General features: G+C 45.0%; 1 protein-coding gene across 1 annotated transcript in view; it reads right to left on the bottom strand.

Annotated features, from left to right (window-relative positions):
- CCN4 (cellular communication network factor 4) overlaps nucleotides 1–22,840 on the bottom strand; it is a 38,917-nt gene extending 16,077 nt beyond the window's left edge. The window contains exon 1 of the mRNA XM_074573676.1: nucleotides 22,551–22,840. Coding sequence (XP_074429777.1) covers nucleotides 22,551–22,598 — 48 coding nt within the window. The 5' untranslated portion in view covers nucleotides 22,599–22,840. The remainder of the gene's footprint in view (nucleotides 1–22,550) is intronic.
- Between the last annotated feature and the right edge of the window lie 2,554 nt (nucleotides 22,841–25,394).

The following is a 25,394-nucleotide window of genomic DNA, read 5'->3' as shown; positions in this document are numbered from 1 at the left end:
CCCTATGATTCTATGATTCTATGATCTAGTTCTAACCCCCATTATCTGTACTTCCCTAGAGTGGCTGATGAACTGATGAAGTTATGCATCCCTATTTCCTTTAAACAGCAATTTTCCAGCCATGTTAAGTTGCCACTGTACGGCACTGGGGGCGCCATGAGCCGTACGGCTGTACGGAAAAGACGCAGCGCATGCGGCTATTTCCCCCTACCTATTCCAATAGATATTTCCTAGCTATCTCCCCCTAGCTATTTCCTCTGCTTTCCAAGTTGACCACTTTATTTTCCAACTGTCAAAGTGTCTTCCTTCTTGAAATACATACTATGGGCTAGTTACTTGCTCTCATTTTGCCTCTGTTTAATAGTTTGTTTAGTCAAAATATAGGAAAGAATCTGGTCTTGGTGGGATCTTAATAGATTAATTCAGTGCCTGGACTATAGTTTTGAGCCCTCACTTTAAAAGGAATATCAAAGAATCATCAGTCCAGAGAAGGGCAACCTAGATGGTCAGAGACCTAAAGATCATGATCCCGGACAAGATGCTATGGAAGTTGGGCTTGGGTAATCTTGCAAAGAGGCTAACAGCTGATCTGGTATCAGTCCACTCCTCTCAGTGGTAGCAGAGGGTAGACTAATGGACAACAGCTACAAAATGTAGTAGGGGAGGTTTAGTCTGAACACCTGGTAGGCAACTTCTTCACTAGGAGAGCGGTGCAGCACTGGGACAGGTCACCCACCAAGGTTTTGCATTCTCCTTCCTCAACTGTTAGATTAAAGACCTCCAGAGGGCACTGACAACCAGCGTTTCTTGCAGCCTGTGAACGCATACCTTGCCAAAACCACGTGTGGAATACACCCATAAACCCAAACAACCAAGAAGACCTTCATCAATTCAGTCTTGTGCTGTGCCACCTAAAGTCTGGTTGTAGCACAGAGAAATAAAAGCTGATCTTTTTGTTAAATGGTGCATTTAATAATGTCAAAAGAATTCTATTTTGCAGGTCCATTCCCTCTCATATCATAAGCACAGCCGGAATGCTATTTGGCAGCTAATTGTAGTTTTATGTGATAACAGGAAACATACCAGAAGCCTGGTTTTGTAGCTGGAAGGTTTCAAGATAATAGAAGGAAAGAGAAGCTGCTGCTACTGCTTCTTTAATGGCCCCTTCGGAACACATGGCATGTGTGGATTCATCAAAAAAAACCCATAACTGCCATTTAATATAGTGTTGTACCATTTTATCAAAGCCACCTCAAGACTCTCAATGAAAGATGAGCAGTAAGAGGGCATTGCTACACCCCGGTGGTTAAGTAAAAAACAGATGGAGCCTACAACTTGCCTAAATAAACAGCAGCAATTCCAGGCAGTGTCCCATCATGAAAGGACATTTTTGCTCCAAGCATGGCATATTTTGGAAATTGTAGCTTATAGTATTTGATGTGTTCTGTTATACAGAGATTACAGATGGAAGACCTATAGGTCAGCAATATCCTTAGGAATAACAGAAGATGATGGACCTTTGTACACTCTAGGAGGACCTGCAGCTAATTCAGTATGATTGCCGAACATTAGGACCCAGCTTGAAATGATATGGGTTATCTTACCCTTTGGCAGGCAAAATCATGGCAAAAGTCTCTTGTAGCATCTGAAATGAGTTATCTCTGTGTACGCAGAGAGATCAGTAAAGCAGCACTTTTACATTTGAAGCAACGGCATCCTCATCAATATCTGCCACAGCTTCGTTATCTGATCTGGGTATAGTCTGGCCATACTTCTGTGAGGAAAGTGGCTTTTCTCCACAGAAATCATGGAATCCAAATGCTGAACCAGAGTCTGACTAGTGTCTGTTTCTAGAAAACCAAATCAGGAAACCACTGCAACCCAGGGTGGAAGAGGGGTATCAGCAGACTGGATCTTACACTGAGCAGTGGAAAACAATAATGGTAATACTGCAGTTCTAAGTGCCAGCAATGCTAAACCCCATCCATGTGATTGCTGTGTTGTGCTTTCACGGGCAAGTCTTGTGCCTTGGTCTCCACCACTCTGCATGGCCCAGCTTAGCTCTACCATGCTTCTGGCTCCATCTGCTCTTTCTCTTCCCACTACAGAGATAGCCTGAGAGCATGGAGACAGCTTCTCTGCTTCAGCAGTGAGGATGCAACCAAATATGACCCCTTCTTTCTTTCTCCTGGACTGCAACACTTATTCCTGTTCCCACCCAAGTGCCAAAGCAGAGCTGCAGTATATAGAGTTCACAAATGATGAGAGGATATTAGAGAAGATCTTTTGGTCCAAAAGGGGAGAAAGTGTTACGAGGAAAATGGGAAGAAGAAGAAGTTGCAGCATTCACCACTGGATAAAAACTCCCTTGACCAAGATCAAGTCCCATTCAAACCAGGGAGAATAGGAACTAGAGATTAAGTGAGAGATGCAGAACCTCCCTCACAGCCTCCAGAAACCCCACTGACCTTTCTTCAACACATATAATAAAATCACTGTACTCGGAGGCTTTGTGATACTTTCACATCTCTATTGTAAAAAATTCACCTGATATCACGCATCATGAGATACTCTGAGAATAAAGAGATAAACTTCCACAGATCACGGACCAATACTTATTGCACTGAATTTTCCATACCCAGAAGCATCTGTGCAAGAGTCCACTAAATCATAGGTGCTCACTACATAAAGGTAGAAATGAGCACACAATGTACCAGACAGTGGAAAACAAGTTCCTGTGACTGGTACAGCTGACATGGAGTTACTGATAATGTTATGGCAAATGCAAAGAGCTTAGTTTTCTTTCATAAGGCTACAGCAGTATAAAGGAACCTTAATCTCTGTATGTAAAAATAAGACTGTTTTGAAAAAATCTGGGAGTTATTAGGTGGGTGTGTTTGATTACACTAATTTGGGCAGATAGAGGGAAGACTGAAGAGATGGGAAGAGCTGCATCCCTCCTTATCAGCAACCGTGCAGTGTGCAAAGTCTGACAGCAGAAAACTCAAGGGGGTAAAGGAAGTATTTATGGTGTTAAAAGCTTGCTGAGCTAGGAATAGTAGTATTTAAATTAAGGAAGGGAAACAGGAGTTGAAGATGATGGGATACATCCAGACAGCAAGAGGTTGGACTCATGTTCTGAACAAGTGCCAGGAATCTGAGGTACTGCGTCCGGCTCTGGAGCCCTCAGCAAAGGAGGACATGGACCTGTTGGAGTGGGTCCAGAAGAGGCCACAAAGATGATCCGAGGGCTGGAGCACCTCTGCTGTGAGGACAGGCTGAGAGAGTTGGGGTTGTTCAGCCTGGAGAAGAGAAGGCTCTGGGGAGACCTTATAGCAGCCTTTCAGTGCTTAAAGGTGGCTTATAAGAAAGATGACAACAAACTTTTTATCTGGGCCTGTTGCGATAGGATGAGGGGTAATGGCTTTAAACTAAAAGAGAGAAGATTTAGGCTAGATATAAGGATGAAATTTTTTATGCTAAGGGTGGTGAAACACTGGCCCAGGTTGCCCAGAGAGGTGGTAGGTTCCCTATCCCTGGAAACATTCAAGGTCAGGTTGGATGGAGCTCTGATCCTGATCTAGGTGAAGATGTCCTTGCTCGTTGCAGGGGAGATTGGACTAGATGACCTTTAAAAGTCCCTTCCAACCCAAACTATTGTATGATTTTATGATTTTATGATCTGTAAATCTCTAAAAACAGGACCACAGGGTGGCTAAGATATATGGGAAGTGAATGAGTGTTGTTACCACACTGAGGGTTCCGAGGCAAAAGAGACTCACATAGTCAAGAGACAAACCACAAAACTCCGTGCAAGTTAAAGTCATATGAAATGGTTAAGGGTGGAGGGGGGGGCGGGGAACAATGAACATCAAATAACCAGCGTGCCCATGTTGTCATAAACAGGAAAAGGGAACTGGTCACCTTCCACTTCCTCCCCATCAAACTCTACTGGCATCTCATCACATCAGCAGTGGGACGGGGACGGTGCTGTGGCCTATGCTACTTTCAACAGTCAAGTTGTCTGTCTTCACTATTATATCTAAATCCCGTTTGTCTATTTCTTTTCATAGAAAATATTCCTGTTACATTTCTCTGAGTGCTAACGGATTCACACAAATAGACACGTATCCAAATAATGCACTTCAGGTTCAGGGATCTGAAGGAAAGTATAAAACAATACCCAGCATGGAGCAGATGCTGCTTTAAATAGCTTCTTCAAGGAACTGAAGTATTGAATTCCCTGGGGACACATTATCTTCCTAATCTGTTTTCTTCCTAAAGCTGATATCAAGTTTTTAACCATATCACAAGGTACCGATGTCAAACAACAGTCTCTCAAAATCCTCCCCAAAAGATTTAATTAGACTTTTGTCACTGTGTTTTAGGATGTGCTGAAAAGAATCTCAAAAAGGAAATCTAAAGTCCTTTGCAACAGTGTTATCTGATGTCTAAAAAGAGAAGCAAGCAGCAGAACGCTAAGCACACACTTCTGGGCATTTTTTCTTCTGACTCAAAGAGCAAAAATCTTCATACCAAGAAAACACACACAAAAAAAAGGCTAAAGACTTCTAAATAAAACCAGTAAATTCAATAGAAATGTATCTGCAAGCTCTGAATGAGTTCAGATGTACAGAACATGGCTGGAAGTGGGTCTGCACCCATGCACACCTGGTAGAGTGCAAGCCAGAAAAGCGGTGGCCCATAAGCTAGAGAAATGATGAATTGCTGTAAGCTCATATTGGAAATTAAAGCGAGATCAGCACAAACGACCTTGCCAAATTTATGGTGAGATCATTTAGCAGGAGTGTGTTGATTAGCTAGAGGCTTCCTTTTCCCAAGCTTTGCTGAGTTTATCTGCCCCAAACCCCTGGAACAAGTCCAGCCTAACTGACGGAATTTGCTAGCTCAACATGTGGAACAGAGACATTACTTGCCAAAACATGTATATGAAGACCCTTCACACAGATAATATTGGAGATCATGAGATCTAAAGCTATGAGGGTGGAAGAAACCATCAAACAAATCTGGAATTTGTTAACTTTTCTAGATGATAGTCGAGACCCTGAAGTAGATTGGACTACAGGTTTTCTAAGCAGAAAGGAGGAGACTGCAAATTAAGTACACTCAGTGTACTCCTCATCGGATGTACCAGATCCAGGACTCTGCTGTGCTGAAGTTTTGTGATCCGTTACAAGAGACAAGCCTTCCCAAATAGTTTATAGCCTATCGACTCTTTCTTTGACATCTGGGAAACTGAGATCTAGTCATATTCTCACCCAAATGCTCAGCTCAGTCTCAGCAGTAGTCAGGTGTGCAATGCCATACAGTACCTGAGGCTAAGGGAGATGAAAAGGACATCAGAAGTCCACGAACTGAATGCCACCTAGTATGAAAATAATCCCTTAAAGCTGGCACCAATCTGAGATAAATGAGTTCTTCATAAGAGACTCTAACCTATCTGGGGACCACGTTAGAAATCAAAGCCATCACTGCTTTCAGTCAAATGAAAAAATAATAAAGCAGTTCCAAAGAGGGCATCTAATAAGATAAAGTTTTACCATTAGGGAAAAACGTGAAGTGTGTTTATATTACTATTATTAATTTTTTGAATGCTGTCATTAACTTCACCTGAGCTACAGGCTCAACCAATAAACAAAGAAACCAATCTGCATTTCCTTCTTAAGAAAGAAAAAAAAAATGCTGCTTTCAAAGACAAATCCACCAGGAGGGCAAAGTTTTGGAGTATACAGCCATTTGAGGGTCAATTCATCCCATTATAGGCACAAAAAGAACTTTTTTCTTCTCAGTGAATGTAGAAGCTACTCAGTTCTTACATGACTGAGAGGATAGCTGGGCAGCTTTCCCCCAGAAAAGGCAAGAAAGAAAAAAAGTCCCTCTCACAGGACATATTCAGTTTTATTTATGTAGGAACATAGCTGGAGAGGAGAGTGGGAGGGAATCAGTTTTGATTGGGACCTGGAGGTGCCAATGCAATGAGACATAGTTCCAAATAAGACTACTAAAAGGAGCCAATGTAATCAGCTTGCTTCGAACAGCCATTCAAACTTCCAAGTGAAGCTCCTTTCTAAGCTAGACCACGTAGCCACATGGTTATTGCACATGGGTGCATCTTGTTCGCTTGTCATTGTCACTGCAAAGGATAAATGGTGACCAGAACAGCGTGACTGAAATATGAATACCTTAAAAGAATATTTATGTTAATGAAAGCCAGCTGATTTACACAATCAAGTTAATTTAGTGCTAGTCAACAAATAAAAACTACTGACAACCCAGTGCGTATGCAAAATGACTCCAAAAACGTCCCTGAGCAAATCACCGGCTCACTGTCCAGTGTTGGAGAAGAATGCAGATTTGGTTATAAGCAGCTACCACACTTGCAAGACGCTCGTTAGTTCAGTGGGATCTTTTGCACTGGTGAGATTAAGCATAATTCTTATGGTTTTAGGTCCCACTTTCCTCAGCTTCTCCGTGCAATTTGCTGCGTTTGCAGCTGCTGGGTGTGAACCCCGGGTCCCTCTCTGCTGACAGCAGAGGAGTCACACAAGGGACTTAATAACTACTCTGGATAAAATGCCTAAATTTAGGGCTGCTAAAGGTAGAGAAGGTAAACCCTAGGTTGAAGGACTAGGGCATGACTTTGTTATTTGAACTCAGCTTTTAGCCTCTCCGTGTCTGCAGAACAGGGGTGGTAACAATTCTTTTGCTATAATGGACAAACACTGAAGGTTTAGAGCTGCCCAGCCCATGGAGGAACATGCGGCTGCCACCAAAGGAGATGATCCCAAGAGAGTTCCTGTATGAAAATATCAGTACAGATAGGGAGAGGAGGAAAGCCAGAGCTGCTAAAAGGTCTGTAGGCCTGTGGCTATGCTGGTGATGTGCCTGGGAAGAAGAAATTTCTATCCACTCACCCACAGAAAAATCAATATTCAGCTTGTAGCATATGAATTTTCCTGACTATGGCATTCAGATGTGTCTGGAGGACTTCGAATGCAGGGGGACACCACAGCTGAGCACCTTCAACCCATCTACTTGAGCAAAAAGACAAGTTTTCTTCATTTTGTTCACATAAGAGGAATGATTGTCTTACAGACAGCATTTTCCTCAGCCTAGATATACTTGCAACACCACACCACCAGCACGGAGGTTTCGCTTAGGATGTCACAGCCAGGCACGGCCAGGTCACCACCAGCAGGTGTGATATCACCGATGCCATCAATCAAATAGCCATACAACACCAGAATGAAAACAGACACAGATGTGAAGAAGATTTTGTTTTGGCATGAAGGGCTGAAATACCCTTGACATGTAATTTATCCAAAGCTGAAGTCCAGTATACCCTTTCTCATCTCAAGCGACAAAAATTCTGTTTACAGGGATCAGTACATCAGTCTTCTCATGATGCCCTTGTCAGGGAATTTATTGATTGAATTTTAATTGCTGTGAATTAAACTTAGAAGGTTTAATTACTTTCACCTTCATGAACACAACACCAGAAAGTGGGAGTTGCAAAGGAGGGAAGTGTTTTCACCAAAAGCGAGAGGAAATCCTGTTCTTTCTGAATAAAGTGTTAAACCACAACAGGATGTGAAATGTGTGGGGATGCGCAAAAGAAAAAGAAGAAAAAAAAAAAAACAAAACAAAAAGGCAGCTCTGGACAGAGACAAGAGGGGAAATTTTCATTAAGGAGAAAAACTGGTGACGCTGAAGCAACACAACTGCAAGATTTGAAGAGTTAAACTGTCTGTTTACTGAGCCATCGAGTAGGAAACACACAGCTGTATCAACAGGAAAGTGGAATCTGGAGTCAGAAGTGCATTTTTTAGCTTGTCCTTTTCTTTCTCATATCTACCAAGGAGATTACTAGTTGAGATTTAACACAAAAAAAGAATGACTTCAACTGTGCAAGTTCTACAGCAACGAAGTACAGAGAGGGGAGAGAGCAGGCTCCAGTGTGCTGGCAGCCAGACGGCACTTATCAGCAATAGCATCCACTTTCCAGGCCACCAGGAAGAAATAAAGCCTATTCAAGGTTCAAGGAACTCTGACACAATGGGAATTTACTGGCTTGAGGATGATTGCCAGGCCCTAAGCTCGAGCTGAGCCAGAAGCAGCCAAATCGCTGTGGACCAAACCTCCCATGACTGTCCATCTCTCAGCACACACCCCTACATTTCTCCTGGTCTCCAGGCCACTTTTCTCCACTCTCCACTACTCTCCTTGGCTGAAGAACCCAAAGAAGTTATAATTTCGATTTCCTATTTCTGCATTTCTTCAGCCAAGCTCGCAGCCTCAGAGGAGGGTCCAAGTCTCACTGGTTTAAATTTGGGTTCAGACACAAAGTAGAAAAAAATAAAGAGATATTAGAACACCAATGTGGATCTGGTCTTGGATTCCTGACCCTGACCCTACAGAGAGCTCCTATTACCTTTCCAAGAAAACAGTTGAATTCAGCATTTTAATTGTAACACACAGGGGCTCCCCCCCACTACCTTCCGGTCCTGTTACAGAAACTGTTGGTACACTGTGCAAACCTGCGACTATGTTCATTGTCCGAAACCCCTCTAGTTCATTAGAACACTAGAAAAAGGCAGGAGGTGCATTTGGGTTTATTAGAACACAAGCAAAAAACCCGAGTGTTGTTATTTGCATGGCGTTTGGGGTACCCTTCCTACTCGGCCTCTTTTATTGTGAAAAACAAAATACAAACACGCAAGCAAGCAAACCTATTACAAAAAGACTGATACAAAATGAGAAGGAACAAAATGGTTTTCTGTGGTTTTTTCTGGTTTTGTTTTTGGTTTTGTTTTTTTTTTCAAATACACTCATTTTATTAGCCAACAACTAATAATTCCAAGCCTGCTACGAACTGCTCTGTGGTTGAGGGGAGTTTCGGGCTGACCCTTGGGGATCGGGGTCTCACACCCCATACTCACACAGCCCACAACCATTAACTCTCCAAACCAGAAGGGAATAGATACCACCTGCTTTTTTAGTGGCTTTTCAGAAGAGGGTGCCTGGGTTTTACACTCATTCTACTACATTTTTGTCTTATTTTTCATCTTTAAGAGTGATTTAGATCCATATCCTGTTTTTTTTTTTCAGGTGATTGCCCAGTTCAGGGTAAACTTTGATCTATTATTTCATGCAGTAGATCTTAGCAGCATCAGCTAGTCCATATAGATAGCAGTTTGGCAAAAAATGAGGGAAAACTGTAGGGAGTGTACATCACAAACTTTAATAGCATTAAAAGGAAATAAGATGACCACAAAAAATTATGAGATTAAAAGGTACAAAAAAGCAGTGGGGCTTTCCACAGGCAGAGGCTGAAAAACCAGGGCAACTCATAATTTCATAATATTAAGATCATTCGGAATGACTGCTATTCAAACACCTCATATAAATTTATTTGACATCAGTGGGAAGGGAATAAAATAATGGTTTTGCTCCAAAACATGCTTCTTCAGCACTGAACAGGGGTCACTGAACAGGGGTCCATGAGGAAGTTCCCATCCACAGATCTCTGAGATCTCTGCAGTTCTGAATTTAAGAGAAGTTTCTTTTTAATAGTTTGGCTACTTGATAGTGTTCTTTAAAGAAAACCTAGAATTCAGATTCAAAATATTCAACTTGATGTTCTCTCACAGTTGTCAAGTTTCCTTACCTTGCCACTGACAACTTCTGTACATCTTATCTGTGTTGGTCTGGATTTCCATGGAGTGCCACATCTAAAATGCTACGGGCCTGGCATGGGAAGGATCCTTCTTTTGGCTGCTAGCTCATGGTTAGGAGCATAATTCTTTTCCTTCCTGAAAATCAGCAGGGCTTGGCCCAGAATATTTGGCTTGGAAGACTTGGATAAAGTTGGTTAAGCCCTTGTGTAAGCTGAGGGTCATTGCATTGCAAGACAGTTTTGAAGCAGGCATTTGCCTCTCTCCTGCTCTGGAGCCCCATAACAAAGGGAGGCCACCTGAGGCTGTGAGTGCATGGACACCTAGGTCAGTACTCTGCAATCTAAATCTACCCTCTTCCAGTTTGAAGCCATTTCCTCTTGTCCTATCACTACATGCCCTTGTAAAAAGTCCCTCTCCAGCTGACTTGTAGGCCCCCTTCAGATGCTGGAACGCTGCTATAAGTTCTGCGTGGAGCTTTCTCTTCTCCAGGCTGAACAACCCCAACTCTCTCAGCCTGTACTAATAGGAGAGGTGCTCCAGCCCTCTGAGCATCTTTGTGGCCCTCCTCTGGACCTATTCCAACAGGTCCATGTCCTTCTTGTGCCGAGGACTCGAAAGCTGGATGCAGTACTCTAGGTGGGGTCTCATCAGAGTGGAGTAGATAGGGTAGGATAACAACACAGAGTTTTGGCTGCCCATAGCAGTAGCTGAATAGAGCACCAAGGATGAAGAGCCAGCAGGATTGCAGGGAGAGACAACCAAGGAGAGCTTGGAGAAAACACCACCTATGTAAGTGTCTCATGTGAGGCTTAGAGATGGGATGATCCAAACAACTTTTCTAAGGTTTCTTGCTTTTTTTGCAAGAACTGCTGCAGGGCAGCAGTCAGCAGAGTCATGGCCACAGACAGCATCTTGTCCCATGTGCTATGAAAAAGGAGAAGGGGTGGTAATGAGTCCCTCAACAAGGGGAACAGGATGTTCCTGAAGAGCTGTCCCAGACAGAGCAAAAAGAGCAAACTCAGGTGATAGGAAGGAGGGGACTCAGAGGAGGTCAGAGCCAGCTCTCAATCCAGCCTGGGCTTTGCACGACAAACACTATTCCAGACACACTTGAAGCTTAGATCCTGTTTTAATACACAACAGAAAGCTGCAAAAAGCATCTGTGCCTCCCACCCCCCACCCCCAACAAAAACTGACACATTGCAAATGGGGAAGGAAGAAAAAAGAGAGAAGCCATGAGATTCACCCTTGGCTTTTACAAGGCTTTGGGGACAAACCCATTGCTTTCAAATTAAATGCAGCGGAAACTACAAGGGGGGAAACTAGAATACCTCCTGGCACAAATTCATGAAGAAAAAAGAAAAGGAGTGAAGTTATTAGTATAGGAAAATCATGTATTGTGCTGGAGAATGAATCCTCCTGCACTTGAAGTCAGTGGAAACAGAACTGAAATTCAGTGCTTTGGTAAAAAAGATTCTGGAGAATGAACATAGAATAACTGGTGCAAGCATTAAATGTGAAGGCTGATATACTTGGAGGTATCAGCTCTCCAGATGGGAATGCACACACAGGATTTGCATGAACAAGCAGAGCATGTCACCGTCTGCTTCTAGGAGGGACTGCTCATGGTGGAAAGCAGCACCTTTCATAAGGAAGAAATTACTGAATAACCCTGTTTTAATCTGGGGCCCAAGAGATGAAGTGAATGTCCCAAAGGCAGACAGGATGTCTGTGGCAGAGCCAAAAATAGCAGTTAGATTTCTTGTTCCTACTCTGTAACCATACCATGATCCCTCCTCCTACACACAGCTAATAAACTAAGTTGTTTAGTTCTTACTGGATGCAAAAAAAGAAATCGTTCCACTGAGCTGACTCTCGGATGCTGTCAGTTCAGCGAAGTCAATTTCTTAGTGTTTTATCTTTCAATCATCACATGCACCTGATGTCTGCAAAAAGACAAGACACTCTCACCTTTCCAACACTTTCAAATCCAGCAGATCGTTGGTGATCAGCAGTTTATAACTTGATGTATCTGTGCAAAGTGATGCAATGGGTCCTTCATACTGATACACTCTTGCCTGCATGCAGCTATTGATACCTCCTGGAGCCCAGGTCTAAATTAACCAGGTGACAAAATTCCCCTTTCTGATCCAGAGATCTCCTGACACCATGAAATGGGGCCAGACTCTTTTCAGTGGTGCTCAATGACAGGACAAGGGGCAATGGTCACAAACTGGAACATAGGAAATTCCATCTAAATATGAGAAAAAACTTTACTTTGAGAGTGGCAGAGAACTGGAACAGGCTGCCCAGAGAGGTGGTGGAGTCTCCAACTCTGGAGACATTCAAAACCCACCTGGACGTGTTCCTGTGCAACCTGCTCTAGGTGAACCTGTTTTGGCAGGGGGGTTGGACTAGATGATCTCCAGAGGTCCCTTCCAACCCTACCATTATATGATTCTGTGATAAAATAAAAAAATAAAAAAAAAACCAAAAAAACCCAGACAAACACCACAAAACCAAAACCAAATCCCCCTGCTCAGGCCAGGGTGTTGCTGCAGCTCCACCACAACGTGACATGGGGAGTCCTGCACCCTGGCACTGAAGCGCTTTGACAGGTAACAAGGAGAAATTTGCTTAGCCTTCATGCCTGTCAGCACCCCCATGCCTCCCAAAAAACACACCATGCAAATGCTACCACTTCCCTGTCCTACCCAACCCCAAACTGGAAAGTGCCACCATCTCAGCCCTTCAACAGTTAACACTGCTGCTTCCAGACATAGAGGAGGACATCAGCCATGTGTTTAGTCTCCAGGAGGAGGAAGATGAATTTCTAATTATATGGGTGCTGACATTTTTGCTTGTCTCTGAATAACTGGCGTTGGCTGCCTGCAGCCCACAGCAAGCCAAGCAGGCATGGGAGCTTGTGCGCAGAGCACAGGGTTGGGCTCCCAAATCCCCGACACGCGAGGGCAGTGTTGGTGCACAAATGACAAAGCTGTGGTGCTCCCCAGCAGCCCTGCACAGCACCCTGCTGCTTCCGAGCATCCCCCTGGGCCAAGGCTGCTCCACAGACACGATTTCTGCCAGGAAAACCACATTTGGGAAGCGTACGGGGAGGGAGGTGTTAAGCCAAAATATTTATCTCCGCATAGCTCCCGCTGTAGAGGCAGTTTTTCTAAGAAAGCTTCCCCTGTATGTTACAGGGTGAACAATAAAACTAGGATCAACACCTTTACGGTCACATAGACCCACCGGAATGAGACAAATGCAATTCTTTAATTATTCCTCTATAAAATGGTACAATTATCAAGGATGTAAAGGTTTTAAAGGGATCTCAACTTTGCTGCCATAATATCAATTTCTTCCTCTGATCAAATTATCCAGCCTCCCAGATGATACTCCAGAAAGCATTTGAATATTTCTGGGATGTGGGGAGGGAAACAGTCAAAAATATGGTACAAAGATCTCCTTGAGTGCAAACAGACTGCCTATATGATATGTATGGAAAAACTGACACAAGCCATAAAAATGGGGGGGGTGTATCTGCATATGTGTATTATTTATATATATATATATATCACATAGAATTAAGCATATAATCTAAAAGAAAGAGAAGCATCATATCTGAGGCTGAAACCAGGCACGTAATGCGTTGTTCCACCACAAACTCAGGAGCCCACCCACACCTCGGCTGCTTGGGAGGGCGAGGAATTCACCAGCCAGCATGACCACGATCACGACACCTCTTTGGGGAACCCCAGTGCACCGAGGAAGCTTAGTACGGGTTTTGATGCAAAATCTGGAAAAATAAGTCAAGTGACCTCCAGAAACCCACTACCTCATAGAGACGTCAGCTTGCAGCTTCTCTGACCCCTTTGCCAGGCTCACGGAGAGCTGTGCCTGACAGAAACGTCTGATTAAATGTAATTTTAAAAATGTGTAGTTGGCACTCTAGTAAAGCAGTGAAAATTAATGGTGAATGATGTCCGTAAATGAACTGCTGTGTTAAATAGCAGGGATGTCATTATATATTCAACTACAATAACTGCAATACCTAGGGTCAAACGTGGAAGAAAAAAAGAGAAAGCAGCCAGCTGAATTTGCCCTCATCCTCTTACATCAATGTATATCAGCCCACACACAGATGCTGTGAGTATGACCTAGGCCTCCAAGAACAAGATCCAGCAGGAAACGTTGCCGGCAGTGCTTATAAACAAATCACCTGCTGAATGGCCAAAGTGGTTAATGGAACCTGGATATTTTCCTAATTAATTTTCCACCCTTTTTTTTTTCCCTCATAAAAATGCAACTGAAGAGTTTCATAGTGTAATCCACTTGCAGATTCTCAGCACTGGCTGCAGTTTTTGTGGTTTGGTCCTTCCTTGCTAAACAGCTAAAATGACCCAGCTGTTACTCTAAACCCAGGGAATTGGTAGCCTGCAGGCAGACAAGTACATGTGCCAGGCATTTGGAGGAGCGCTTAATTCTCCCCATATGGATTTTGATGTCTCTGCCTTCTTATCAGTCCTGACACAGAAAGTTCCCTTTGTCAGAGCAGATATAAGCTCTGGTGATCGTAAATGTGAGCTGTAGCCTGCTTGGTCATCATACACACACACCCAGGAATGTCTTGGTGAACTTCAAGAACTAGAAAGGAGGATCCACAAGTCCAAAAAACACAGATGCAGAGTGACGTCTTGCACCACGAATATGAGAATGCCAAGGACACTGTTTATCAGGCATGGCAGTGACAACACAAGCATTTAGGGCACAATCGAGAGATGCTTTAAGATAGTGATGTCGCTTTCTGGGGGAGTTACCAGTCTCTCTGCAGAGCCCTGGCACATTAGTTGTCTGCCCAGCGCAGGAAGGTTGTCCCCTTCATGGAGCAAGACAAGTTCACCAGAGTCAGGTGATTAGTGTTGCCCCCAACAGACATCAAACTGTGTTTCGACAAAGCCACGCTTCCTTTTTTTCTCAATAATCTTTCTTTCACAGGCCAAGCATATGCATATGGAGATGAGGAAACTTCAGCAGGAGAAAGAAACAATCCCCCACTCATCTTGCTCTCTCTTGTTACCCAAAAATCTTCAGTAAGAAAACACCAAAAAAGAAAGCAGAATGGTAGTCTGGAAAGCTGGTAGAGCATGGAAAGGAATCAAAACTTTTAAATCCCTCAGAAATTAAAGTCTGAGTTGCACTCATAAATTCTAGAAAGGGAAAAGTGCATCTGTTCATACGCAGCTAAAAAATGTCTACCTTCTAATACAAAAAAAATAAAAATAAAAATATAAAAAATAACTCCCTGAGTCATCCAAAGCAATTTTGTTCAAAGCTGTTCAGCCTGTGTGGGTTGCACTATTCCTGGTGGCAGGTAGCAAGTTTTGTGCTAGGTATTGCACAGAATTACTAAGTTGCTTACTACTACTGACTTTACTGTGCTCTTTCCCTTATATACAGATACTACACATAATGTTTCTACATCTAAGGTAGCTATTCAGTCCAGCTAGACAGTTGAATGCTAGAGAGGTAACAATACAACCAATGCTTCATATCCACCTGGAAGCCTTTCACTGGAGATGATTTCACAATGCTAGGAAGGGAAACGTCAGGTTTACCTTAAGCTAGGCAGGACTTTGTTTCAGCTCTAAGTAAAAGATATAAAAGCAGCCAAAGCATTACAGGCATTGTGCGTGCTGTTCTTCTGAGTGCCAATGAAATGCTGGACCAAGTGGTCTTGCTATAGAATCATAGAATCATAGACTAGGTTGGGTTTGAAGGGCTCTTTAAAGTCCATCTAGTCCAACCTCTCTGCAATGATCAGGGACATCTTCACCTAGATCAGGATCAGAACTCCATCCAACCTGACCTTGAGTGTTTCCAGGGATAGGGAACCTACCACCTCTCTGGGCAACCTGGGCCAGTGTTTCACCACCCTTACCATAAAAAAGCTGAATGGGGGCTATGCTGCCCTGTCACCAAGCACAAGACATTTTTTCTTATAAATCCTTCTGAATCTGCAAAGCAAGCTCTTAGGAAAAGGTCTTTTTGAAGGGCTGGAGTTGCTTTGTGACTGCAAAGACCTAACTGCACACATGTCCAGCAACATCAGGATCCAGGTGACTCACAACCCTCCATGGATGGTGCATGAGCCCAGAATTATTTCTGCAAATACCTCTCAGGTTTCCTTTTGGGCTCATTACACGCCATCCTGGAGTTCATGAAACTTGGCCTTCCAACTTGCTCATCTCTCATTTGCTTTATAGGTTAAGTAGAATGACAGACCCAGCCTAATAAAACAACTAAGAACAATGTGGGAGCTATTGAGAAAGAGAAGAGGAACACACAGATGACCACACAGTCCTGGAATGCATTACCAACCCAAGTATTAGAAATTCATTATTCAAGTTGTGCATCAAATCTTAGCTTAAGTGTTATCTTCTTCCACAGCTGTTTCAGCCTAAAGGCTCTCCTTTCCTTCCCCATCCACAAGAAGAATTACTTGTAGAGGCAGACCCAGCTGTTGGCACCCACAGAGGTAAAAAAGCCCTTTCTCCCCCCTAGTTTCCCACACCTAGCCCAGATGTAAGGATTACAAGTCAAAATCCAGCAGCAGTCTATTAGAAGGCGCAAGGGATTAAGAAGACTCCGGAAGTTTCACCCAGGATGCCAGAATAAGCAGCAGCCAAGAGGGAAACACATAAGGTTTCAGTATGGGTGTGACAAATAACAGAGGCACCAGTGGGGGTACCTCCCAGAGCTGGGAGACCAGCAGGGTGCAGGAAAACCAGTGATCTTCACCCACAGCTAGGAAACCCAGAGCAGCACTGGAGAACATCCGCACAGAGCTGCTAAAACAGCAGAGTCAGAGTCTGTTGACCCAGGACACATCTGTAAAAATAAAGCCCTGTGGTGCCCCTGCCAAGCTGCAGCAATGGGAGGGGGCTGAAGGTAACTCATCCGGAGGACACAGCAAACCCTGGGTGGGACAAAACTTGGAAGAGGGAGTGAGGGGGAAATTGGGTGCTATAAACCCATTCCAAGAAAGTGGGTCTGAATTCTTTGTGGACACCAGAACACAGAAAGAAAACAAATGGGTAGACTTTGTTTGGGCCCATCACTGCCACGCTGACAGCTGTCAGTCAAAGTTTCTATTTAATAGAAACAGCACATTCTACTTTTAACATAAGCACCCTAAGAATGAGGATGGTTGAGCTATATTATAAGAAAGTAAAGAGGGAATCAGGGGGAACATCTTAATCCCGGGCACCTACCTGCACCTCCTGGTGACAAACTTAAATCTGAAAGAGCGAGGAAATCTTACCCTGCTTTCTGGTCCACAACATGAGACATTGTCAGGCTTGATACCCAAATGTGTCTTCAGCTGAAGCTGTGGGCGTTCAGCTTTTGCCAGGCCACAGCTGCCAATGTTCACATACATGATACTATTTCTTTTTCTTTAGAACAGCTTCTTTTCCACTCGTGCATGAGAGCCAGGCCTGTCCAGACAGGAATGCTCAAGACCCCGCTGGGACACCGAGGCCGTCCAAAAAGAGTAGTTCTCAGTAAGCTGAGCACTGGCAAGATGCTAAAGGAACGCTTAACATCCTAACGTGGGAGCCCAGAGCTTCGGAAGAAATAAGTGTCTCCCGTGGGTATAGAGGACTTCTGAAATTTTTGGCCAGTGCCTTTTACTAGCACCTGGGGAAGGTGGGAGAAGCTAAACATGCACAACTCTTTCAAAGGACAGATGCTCAGCATAACCATGTAAATCTTAGGCTTTTGCTAGAACTCACAGCTACCATTTTTAACTAATACCTGTCCTTGGAGAATTCCCACTGGCAGGACTGTTGCAGTGTGAAACGGGGACAGGACCTGCCCAAGCCGACACAAACAGGCAGTGCCACAACTGTGAGGGGGGTGAGGAAGACAAGTCCTGTCCCCGGCTCTGTCCTGGTTAATGCTGGCAAAGAGACTGTTGCACACTGGCAGCTGACAGCTATCAAAGGGTGCATGTGTCTAATTAGTGGGCATCTTCACTCCGTCAGAAATAGGCTTGGGTCTGAAACTCTGGTCCGCCTGAAGCACCATTCAGTGTGTTGCCTTGGCTGTGATTTCATCCTGCAAGTGGATTTGTGAGGGGGGCACTGCCAAATAAAACATCATCTTTGGGAAAGTCTCACGTATGATGCAGCCATACCTGCAGGGATGATGTCAACCAGCTTCAAGCCACAAGATGCCCATCTGCATAGCTGAATCTTCAGCTGCTATAACCAGAGTAGTTTTAATTGACTTCTACCATCATCTACTTGAACATAGGAAGTTCCACCTAAACATGAGGAGGAACTTCTTTCCTTTGAGGGTGGCAGAGCACTGGAACAGGCTGCCCAGAGAGGTGGTGGAGTCTCCAACTCTGGAGACATTCAAAATCCACCTGGACGCATTCCTGTGCAACCTGCTGCAGGTGACCCTGCTCTGGCAGGGGGGTTGGACTAGAGGATCTCCATGGGTCCCTTCCAACCCCTACCATTCTGTGTGATTCTGTGATTTATAGAAGTGTGGGATATGAGCCCTTCTAAAGACAAACGTATTGACCCTGTCTCTGATAACCAGATGCTGTTAAGTAACAGCGAATGGTGAGAAATTTAGAGGGACAAGACACATCAGCTTTGCTGCCTAAGATTATCTAAGCATCATTACAGAATCACAGAATCACAGAATCTTCATGGTTGGAAAGGACCCTTAAGATCATCGAGTCCAACCAAAAAACTTACAATCTCTGCCCTTCAGAGCATGCCCTGAAGTGCCACATCTAGACGTTTACCCACGTTGCAAGCCTGTAGCCTTCTGTTACAATAGACAAACCTCAGCTCACCTCCCCTGGAGAGCCACAGGGTTTTTGCAGGCAAGAATAAAGGTGTCTGGAACCTTTAGAATTAGATTATATATGAGCTGCTAGCAAAGCAAATAGATAAATGAATAAATCAATCCATAGCCTTTTTTTTCTCTCTCTTTTTTTTTTTTTTCGGTTCAAGTTTGGTCAGAATGTGGTTTCGCCTGCAAGAGCCCAAAGAAATGTAATATTTTTTTCCTGCCACCAAATCCAAATGTTTTACAAATGAAATTCTTGGCCTCACATCGGTGCCAAAAAAATCTTATAAAAAGGAGAAGGAAAAACTGCACATTATGGTTCTCAAACCACTTTGCACACAGCCTGAGGCAGCCCTGAACTTGAGTCATTATCAGTGACTATCTAGTGAAATCGACTCTAATAAAGGAGATGGTGACTATATAAAACTGTCTTCAAACATCTCTCTGCTTCCTCCCTCCCACTAAAGCCAAAAGCCTGGTGTTTGTGTGCTGTGACTGCCATCACATCAAATAAAAGTGTCAATACCTGCCTACCAGCTGATGCTATTTGCTTTTTGATGTCTTGCTTACAAGCACCATCAAAGGAAAAGTCTGCAGGTTTGCATTTGCCTCATCCACACTCCACCCATTCCTCCACTTCAAATGTTTTAGAAACCTCCAATGTTGTTCTTCATCCTATATAATCTCCTTTACTAATTTTCTACAAAGTGCAGAATTTCTTTTCTTGTCATCACCCTGGTTTGGGACATTTTGTCCCATTTGAACAAGGGGTTTCATATCTGTTGAATCATCAGGACTAGAGGCTAGAGGTCCTGGCTCTGATTCCTCAATGTGCAGCACTGAAAGGGGCCAACGCATCCAGCCCTAAAGTCCCTGCTGCAGAAATGACTCAGGCACTGAGGAATCTCAGCCTAGTTGATGGTACTTGGGCTCCCATGGTCTCTGCCCTTATATCTATGAAAAAACCAAAATTTTAAGAAATGTTTGAAAATTTAAGCCTGAAATTCCAACTATGCTCAGCTATTTTTCTCTTTGCAAACCCATCTCCCGTGCAGTTATGCCCCAATACAAAACCTTGTTGATAAGACTGTTCTAAGAGCTCTGTAACTGCCTGTAGCTTAACACAGTACTGGGGGACAGGGGATGCTCCCGCAGAACCTGATTCCTGCCTTCTGAATTACCCTTTGAGACCTGCCTGACCTTCCCATATTAACTCCTCTGCTTTCCTCCCTGGAACAAGTATATATATTCCAGTTATGTTACAGATAGTCAACCCTCCTCTTTCCCAGTGGAGCATCTTTTTCTGTTCATATTTCTTCATATATGCGAAGAGTGACAAGTCCCCAGGGAGACTACAGGGCTTTGCCTGTGCACAGTGACCTGCCTGGTGCTGCCGCTCCACGGGTGCCTCTGCAGTGTTGGAAAGACCTTTATTACTGTTGTGGTGATGCCACCAAAGATGTGACACAAGAGACAATGAGGTGGGGCAGTGTCATAGCTTTATCAGCACTCATCTGTTATGACCCGCCTGACTTAGCTAAGATACCTCTCGTGAGCTGGTGACAAGAGCTAAATATTCACAATATCCCACACCAATGGGAATATCTCTTGCTCCTTCAGACATCGTCCCCTTAAGCAGACCAAACTAAGTCTGGTCTTCTCCCAAAAGTCCTTTAAGCATTACATAGACTACTTCTGCCTCCCAGTTGCTCTCCCCAGCACCTCTGACCACTGCATGCTATTCACTCTTTTCATCCGTTTCGCCACTCCCCCATGTGCGCCAGACAGAAAGCTGCCTTTCATCAGCCTACCAACCCCCCATCACATCCCAGTTCAGGTGTGAAGAAGACCCACAGAAAGCCAGTTCACAACTGGGGAGAAATCGCCCCTACTCAATGGTTTCTAAGCACAACCTTCTAAGGTCCAACTCCGCAGGTGTGCTCAGGAGGTGACAGTGCCCCTGGAATGCTCCAGAGAGACACAGCTTCACCTTCTCCCTTCAATGGAGAGCTTGAACTGGAACAATTGAGACCAAGGACTCTTTTCAGGCTATTTTTGAGACTATTTCAAACCCTTTTTTAGAAACTCTTTAGACCAAACATGCTGCCAGCAATATTTGGATTGCACTCACTCACCCCCACAGCAGGCATGTGTGTCTACATGCACTCACACATACTTTCAAGCTATAGCAGCTTTTTTTTCAAACATCTTTGATATCAAGGGCACCCAGGACAACCACTTGAAAATTTACAAGGCTCACACAGATCTCCTCTAGTAACACTGTTTGGGGGGGTGCTCCCTCTGTGTGACTTTTGCTCAAACAAATCAACCGAGGTAAGAATCAACGCACCTCAGAGCAGCCGAGAGGTGCATTTTGTTTGTTTGTTGTTAGTTTTGTGTTTTGTTTTGTGTCTTTTTTTTTTTCCTAGAAGAGGCACCATTATCAGCCCATCTCCACGTTCACGCAGGACTTATCGCTTTGCCATCTGCTTTCACACAGGTGCATCTGGCGTACCACACCACGGGTGCTACTTTCTTGCTTTAAAGCCCCACTTTATCTCGCTACACACAAGCCAACCCCTGATGCCAGCAGCTCTGCAAAGCAAAATCCCCCCCTGTGCAAAGCAGTTGATGTTACCCCCCTCCGAGCAGAAGAGATGCTCAGACACAGCTTCACACGTGGCTGGCTCTGGGAATGTCCCAGCTTTAAGCCGGACAGCCCAAGCCAGTCCCTTGCATCTGTCTTTTGGGGTCCCCAGGGCTCCCCGAGTCCAGCATTGCCTCGGGGATGGGGGAGGAGGAGGAGGGATAGCGCTCAGTCGCTCTCCCGCTGGGGACAGGCACTCCCCGCACGCACCGTCCCCCTGCCGGGATGGTCACCTTCCTAAACACAACAGCTCCCAACAACCGGCTCCCTCCCCCGGGGGTTTTACCCTAGCCGCAAGCAGCACCGGGGAAGGAAAAGCAATCCGCACCTTCTGGACTGAGCGGCTTTCCCAGACAGGTTTCTCCAAAGAGGAGGGGAAGGAGAGCAGCTGCTGCTTGCGTGGACCGGGCAGCTACAGAGTTCGGGAAAGGGGGAAACGAAACCCTTCTCCTCCTCCTCCTCGGCGGCAGCGGCGCGGCTCACCTGCGGGGAGCGCCCGCCGGCACCGCCCGCCCCGCTCCCGGCGCCGCTCCCGCTCCCGGTCCCTCCTGCGGCACGGAGCCGGCCCCGCACCGGCCCCGGCCCCGGCCCCGCTTCTGTCCCGGCCCCCCGCCCCCGGGCACCGCCGTCCGTCTGAGACCTGACCATTCCCTTCCAACCCGCTCCCCCAACAGTCTCACCCCGGCTGCCTCGGGCAGGAATGGGTCATCTTTTCCTCCTTCTTGTGCTCTACCATATAAATAGTTGCAATAAAAGGAAAAAAGAAAAGAAAGGAAAAGAAAAGAAAAGAAAAAAGAAAAGAAAAGAAAAGAAAAGAAAAGAAAAGAAAAGAAAAGAAAAGAAAAGAAAAGAAAAGAAAAGAAAAGAAAAGAAAAGAAAAGAAAAGAAAAGAAAAGAAAAGAAAAGAAAAGAAAAGAAAAGAAAAGAAAAGAAAACACCCAAACCCCACACTACGGTTTTCTGTGCAGATCCACCTGGATTCTGAGCAGAGATGGACTCGACTCAGATACACTTCTGCATCCTTTCCTTTCCTTTCCTTTCCTTTCCTTTCCTTTCCTTTCCTTTCCTTTCCTTTCCTTTCCTTTCCTTTCCTTTCCTTTCCTTTCCTTTCCTTTCCTTTCCTTTCCTTTCCTTTCCTTTCCTTTCCTTTCCTTTCCTTTCCTTTCCTCCACAGCTCACCTTTAACTCCCCGCTCTCACATCTCCCACCTCCCCACAGCTCAGCAGTGCCCACCTTCCCACACGCACCGCACTCGGCTCTCCCAGCCCACCGTCCATTAAACCCAAGTGTGTTTGCAGAAGAGGAGTCTCTCCCACAGTTTCCAAACTCACCTGCAAAATGCTGCTTGTTGCTAGAATCCAGGGCAAAAGCCACCTCATCCCTGGAAGCCGGGATTAAATACATTGATTGAACCCAGATTTAGAGCCGTTTTGAACAAAAACACCACTTTGGGGAATGCAGAGCAATCCTGAACTGGCAACCTAGCCTAGGCACTCTGCCTTTTTCTCTTGGCTCTTTGGGGATTTTATTAAAGACAGATCTGACGTCAGGGTGAAGGACAAGCCCTGCATTTTTCCTTTGGAGAAACTTTTCCTGCCTTCACTTCTTCATTTTTGTGTGTGGTGTTGTCCCACCTCCTGCATTTTACTGTATCGCCGTTAGCCAAAGGGCTCTTAAAGGGAAAGCTGCAGCGCCGTGGTCCATCGCGCTGCAATATTAGCACTGCACCGAAATGCTCAGGGCTCACCCCTCATGTTGCTCATGGCATCCAGACTCTCACAACTTAGCTAGTACGCCAAGAAACCTTTGATCGGGTTTTACTGATTATGATTAATGACCTGACGTACACAAAGACGCACAGATGTTGGATTGATTTAATCTTTTAAAAAGAGTGGCTTCATTTGAAGTGCAGAAGGATGTTTGTCCTGCAAGCACACCCGGCGGGAGGCAGTCTGTCAGCTCCCTCGGGACCCCCCCTCTTTTACAGAGCAATCCACGTGGGAAATGAAAGGAAGGGCACACTATCCCCTGCCACGCTGCACATCCCTTCCGTGATTTTGATATCGGAGTATGCATCAGCTCCTGGGCCCAGTTATAGTTCTACCCTGTGCCAGCAGTGGGCAGAACAAATATTGCTCAAGTACATGGGAGTGCAAACCCCCACCCTGAAGAGAGCAAAACTCTCTGATCACCTGTTAATATATACCCTGAGTTTAGCTGGGTCATTTCTGATGTGTTTTTCTCCTCTTACCTGGGCACAGGCACAGTATTTTCCCTCACCCCTCTAAATCTGAATTAGAAAGAACTTAAAGTCTCTCTCATCCTTAAATTGAAATAGAATAGTATAAGGAAAATGAGTGCTTGCAAAGGGAAGAAAAATCATATTAAACGGCTTTACAGAGCTTAAACCCAAGAAAGATTTGAGACATGGGCTAAAAGAGATGTCAGGGTAAATTTAAAAGTAAGGAAACTTTCCTGCTTGATATGGCAGGCTGGGCAGCGATGGGTGGATGAACGCTGATGGCCAAAATAGAACTGAGATGGTGCCTTAACCTCTGCTCAGCCTTGGCTACCTCCTGTAACTCAGGTGTGCCAGTTGGGGTGAGACACCCCTGGACCTCTCCAGCAGCCATCCCAGCTCTCCGAGGGATGCAGTGGGGTTTGCTCCCCAGATCTGGCACGGATGGGGCTGATGGTGGGCAGGGAGGAGAGAGCGAGGAAGCTGTACTCCAGTAACACGTATTCTCACAGCGACTTTCACCCCTTTGTGCTGTGTGACATGACATGGGCGGTTTAATGGTTTTACACCAGCTGGACCAGGAAGCTCTGAAAGGACCAGATTTTTTTTTTGTGTGACAGTCTGGACACTCAGCTGCCCTGGGAAATGATTCAGCCAGAGCTTGGCTGCAAACTCGGGGAAGTGCCACCTTCTCTCTTCCTCCTCCAGCACCTCCACAACCCCTTCCCAGGACATACGATCTGAAGTTGGGGATTGTATTTTCTGCCAAGTTCCTCCAGGGCTCTTTCCTTTCTCCTTCCTCTATACCCCCGCCTTCTCTTTCCTCACTTCCTCCTCTGTTCATTCAGTCCACCTCTCTCTATTTCAATATTTCTCTGTCACCAGCACACATCCTTCCTTGTACACCAGCAATACTCAGTCACAGGGACATTCTTTCTGTGCTGAGGAATCTAGAAAGAAGCCTGCTATCTTCGTGTCACTTGGGTGGTGTTCACCTGCACGTGGCTACCACCCAGTGCCTGACTTTGGGCTCCAAATCCCTGAATACTTTGTGAAGTGAAAGGAACATTTTGAGAGTGCAATTCCTCTGACCTAGGTGAGAGGGCCTCTTAAAAAAAGAGGTGAAATTAGATGGATAAGCCTAAGGTAGTAGGCTCAGATGTAAAGTAGGTGGCTGATACAAGTCGTGCTTGCTGGCTTGGAGCTGAAGGAGCCATGCCAGCAGTCCTAGCAAAAGCAGCTTTGCAAATGGAAGAGGAAAGAGAGTTCAAAGCTCCTGGGTTATCAGACTATAAAATCAAGAGAAAGAACTCTTTTAAATGACACCAGAAATGTCAGTGTGTTGTTCTTGTTTTTTTCCCAAAAAACCATTTGGTTATGTAGCTCTATTTTGAAAATTTCCCCTGCATATTTCATTCCCCTCAGTGAATTCCTTATCTAATCCTGTGGTCAAGTGTGTCAGCAAGGATGGAGTCTTTGAGATGTGGACATCTGTCTGCTTGCAGCTCCACAGCTCATCTCATGTTGGTCGTGGGAGTTTGTCATGCGGCGATCACAAACCAGACACTCTGTCTTAGCTTGGATGAGACAGGGATCAAGGAGTGGACCTGTGGCTCCAGGGCAGGGGTGCTGAGACATCCAGCTGCCTCAGTAGGCTTTCTGATACTGAATCCTGTGTGGATATGGGCACATCAGTGCACTTACAAGTGTGACTGGGTGTAAGGGTATCTCATCAAGTCTCAAATGATAGGGACATCTAGGGTCTTCTTTATCTCAGTGATGGCAGCAGCCCACACCTTGGCTTCTGATTCTGAGGGTTCTCAGTTCCCTCTAAGGATGACAATGCTAAAAGAGACCGTTGCAATCCTGTATCACCCTGGCTTAATCCTGGGGAGTCTTGTACTGATCCCAATAAATGGAGGCTCTAAAGACACTT

Source organism: Larus michahellis, chromosome 2 (genome assembly GCF_964199755.1).
Source record: "Larus michahellis chromosome 2, bLarMic1.1, whole genome shotgun sequence".
NCBI classification, from domain to species: domain Eukaryota; kingdom Metazoa; phylum Chordata; class Aves; order Charadriiformes; family Laridae; genus Larus; species Larus michahellis.
Note: the sequence above shows the minus strand (reverse complement) of the source record. Positions and strands in the feature narration are given on the sequence as shown.